Source organism: Drosophila mauritiana, chromosome 3L (assembly GCF_004382145.1).
Source record: "Drosophila mauritiana strain mau12 chromosome 3L, ASM438214v1, whole genome shotgun sequence".
Taxonomy (NCBI): domain Eukaryota; kingdom Metazoa; phylum Arthropoda; class Insecta; order Diptera; family Drosophilidae; genus Drosophila; species Drosophila mauritiana.
Window position 1 is genome coordinate 9943459 of NC_046669.1, and position 3168 is coordinate 9946626.

The 3168-nt window shown below is 39.6% G+C and overlaps 1 protein-coding gene across 1 annotated transcript; it reads left to right on the top strand.

Annotated features, from left to right (window-relative positions):
• The first annotated feature begins 1436 nt into the window (after window positions 1-1436).
• On the top strand, window positions 1437-2830 carry LOC117141136 (odorant receptor 67d). The gene is made up of 4 exons (XM_033304461.1): window positions 1437-1771; window positions 1873-2310; window positions 2376-2565; window positions 2618-2830. The coding sequence occupies exons 1-4, from the start codon at window positions 1437-1439 to the stop codon at window positions 2828-2830; spliced, it is 1176 nt and encodes a 391-aa protein (XP_033160352.1).
• Window positions 2831-3168: the final 338 nt, after the last annotated feature.

The following is a 3168-nucleotide window of genomic DNA, read 5'->3' on the forward strand; positions in this document are numbered from 1 at the left end:
GTGGCGCCCACTGGCGAGCGGTGGCCTCGAAATGCCACGCACTTTCCACTGGAATGAGTTTTTTGTTCGGCTGGAAAATAAGCGAGCGTGAGACAGCCCACCTTTTATTTTTTTCCATTGAGGGTTGATAGAGTGAGTAACAGGGACAGAGTGGGAAAGAGCGAGATAGATTGATTATAGAGGAGGGTAGTACGAATACCAGGTATTTCCTAACTAACGAGCAAGTAATTTTGTGGGCCAACTGAGATGCCTGGCAGCGTCTTTAATGTTTCCTTGGCTACTTTAAGCTCCTGTTGTCTTGGCCTTTTGCCCATATTAAGTATACGCCACGATGGCGAGGTATTAAGTGGGGTGGTGCTTTCGATTATTTTTCCAGGGGGTAGGCCTGTGAGGGTCGTTTTTTTTGGCCACACCTTCCATCCTCGCAGGGGTGACTAAGCAGGGAATATGTATATTTTTTTTCTGCGTGCGCCGAGCGTTCGCTTTTACTTTTGTTTGCTCGGATTTTCGATCGAAAAAAAATATATAGAATAAACGAAAAAATAAAATGAAATAAAAGCGAAATGAGGAAGAACGAAATTTGTTTCGCTGCCGCTTTATGAAATGTCAAAACTTCAAAGCGAACCCAACTTAAATGCAAGAAAATGAGAAAATATTCACTTGAGTGCGTATGCGCTGTCGACACTGGCATTCTCATCCTGTTTTCCTGATTTCGTGCCCATTGTCCTGTCGTCCTTGTTGCTGTTGCTCGGCCTGTTGTTGTTTGCGATGCTGGTGCTGTTTGAACTGTTGTTGATAGCCTTTATTAGTTGTTGGCCCAAAGCTTAGGCGCTTACGCATTTTCCCCCACACTCTGCTTCCTGCCCCGAAATTTTCACGTCAGGACTTGTGCGCTCCGCAAATAGATATAATTTTAAGCTGCCCTAACAGCTCACGTTTCCCTCCTGATTTTCCATTCGCAGTCCACTTTTTTCCGGGCAGCAAATTTTATTAAAAAATGTTATATTAAATCAATTGCGTGGAGATTTTCTCCTTATATTGTGTTTTCTGGTCGGGGTGTCAGATGTGCTCATGCAAAAAGTTGTTTGGCTGGGAGGTAATGGAAGATTTACGATGGGGAAAAACAAAATGCGATTCATCTCCTATTAAATCAATAAAGAGCATACAGTTCTTAGACTTATACCTTTTATTTTCGTAAAAGAAATATACCATTGAGAACACTAATGGAAAACATATTTAGTGCAGAGTGTAAGTGCACTTTATTCAGATATCGACCGCCATTGAATATTATTTATTTATAATAGATTGTTTAGCTAAATGCCGCAATTATATCGTCTATATTATGACATTAAACGCCAGCTCGGAAACTCTATAAAAGCAGGACTATTTCCACAATTGAAAAACAGTTCTCCTTTAAGTTACATAGTTACCAAACAATGCTGAAAATGGCAAAAGTTGAGCCTGTAGAGCGTTATTGTAAAGTCATTCGAATGATCCGCTTCTGCGTGGGATTTTGCGGAAACGATGTGGCAGATCCCAATTTTCGGATGTGGTGGCTCACCTACGCGGTGATGGCAGCTATTGCCTTCTTCTTCGCCTGTACAGGATATACCATTTATGTGGGAGTGGTCATCAACGGAGACCTCACCATAATCCTACAGGCATTGGCCATGGTTGGCTCGGCCGTTCAGGGACTTACTAAGCTTTTGGTAACCGCCAATAATGCTTGCCACATGCGAGAAGTTCAGAATACCTACGAGGAGATCTATAGGTCAGAGTTTGGTTTTAACAACCGCAAGGCATATTGATCAATATAAATATTTATATATAATTGTTTATTTTACAACATTTTCATATTTAATATTTCCGCAGAGAATACGGCTCTAAGGGAGATGAATATACTAAATGCTTGGAGAAACGAATCCGTATTACATGGACTCTGTTAATCGGCTTCATGCTCGTCTACATTATTCTTTTGGGCCTTGTAATCACCTTTCCCATATTCTATTTGCTGATTCTGCACCAGAAGGTGTTGGTTATGCAATTTCTTATACCATTCCTCGATCACACTACCGATGGTGGACACCTAATCCTCACGGCTGCTCATGTGATTTTAATTACATTCGGTGGATTTGGTAACTACGGTGGGGATATGTACCTATTTCTTTTCGTTACCCATGTGCCGTTGATCAAGGACATATTCTGTGTGAAGCTGACGGAATTTAACGAGTTGGTTATGAAAAGGAATGAGTTTCCAAAAGTGAGAGCCATGCTTTGCGACCTGTTGGCCTGGCATCAGTTATATACAAGGTAATTAGCTTAATGAAATCAGTATTTTTTTAAGATTTTGTATACATATATTTGTATTTATGCAGAATGCTTCAAACCACCAAGAAGATCTATTCCATAGTCTTGTTCGTTCAACTTTCCACAACTTGCGTAGGTCTTTTGTGCACCATATCTTGCATCTTTATGAAAGCCTGGCCCGCAGCTCCTCTTTACCTTTTATATGCGGCCATAACTCTCTACACCTTTTGCGGCCTGGGGACTTTAGTGGAAAATTCAGTAAGTAATTTAGTTGTTGTTTAAGAAACTGTAATCATTTTATGCATTTCAGAATGAGGATTTCCTGAGTGTGATCTACACGAATTGTTTGTGGTATGAGCTACCCGTTAAGGAGGCGAAACTTATTATCCTGATGCTGGCCAAGGCTCAAAATGAAGTTGTCCTTACTGCAGCCGATATGGCGCCTTTGTCAATGAACACAGCTTTGCAATTGACGAAAGGCATTTATAGTTTTAGCATGATGCTGATGAACTATTTGGGATAGGAAAACCAAACATTTAATTAAAAATCTCACCTATTTTCATATACTTTTCTAAATAAAGTTTATTTTAACAATGCACACTTAAAGAGAAAACTGAAGAACTTTAAGATTAAAATATATTCATACATCCTTTGTAAAAGTAAAATTAATGGAGAACATCAAATAGTTCTTTTATAGGTTGTGCATTTTTAAGAGAGAAGTGGCTTACCAATATGTACAAATGAAAGATCTCTGAATAAATTTCGTAAATCGCTATACAATTTGGTTCCCATCTTTAGCCATAGAAATGTGTACTAAACAAGTAATCCGCTGAAACTGCTGCTGAGCAAATGAGAGGAGTG

What these genes read in the sequence shown, in the direction of transcription:
- LOC117141136 (XM_033304461.1), top strand. Translation starts at nt 1,437, where the DNA reads ATGCTGAAAATGGCAAAAGTTGAGCCTGTAGAGCGTTATTGTAAAGTC. An exon ending in TGGCATCAGTTATATACAAG is followed by an intron (nt 2,311 to 2,375) that starts GTAATTAGCTTA and finishes GTATTTATGCAG; the next exon opens with AATGCTTCAAACCACCAAGA. An exon ending in GGACTTTAGTGGAAAATTCA is followed by an intron (nt 2,566 to 2,617) that starts GTAAGTAATTTA and finishes TATGCATTTCAG; the next exon opens with AATGAGGATTTCCTGAGTGT.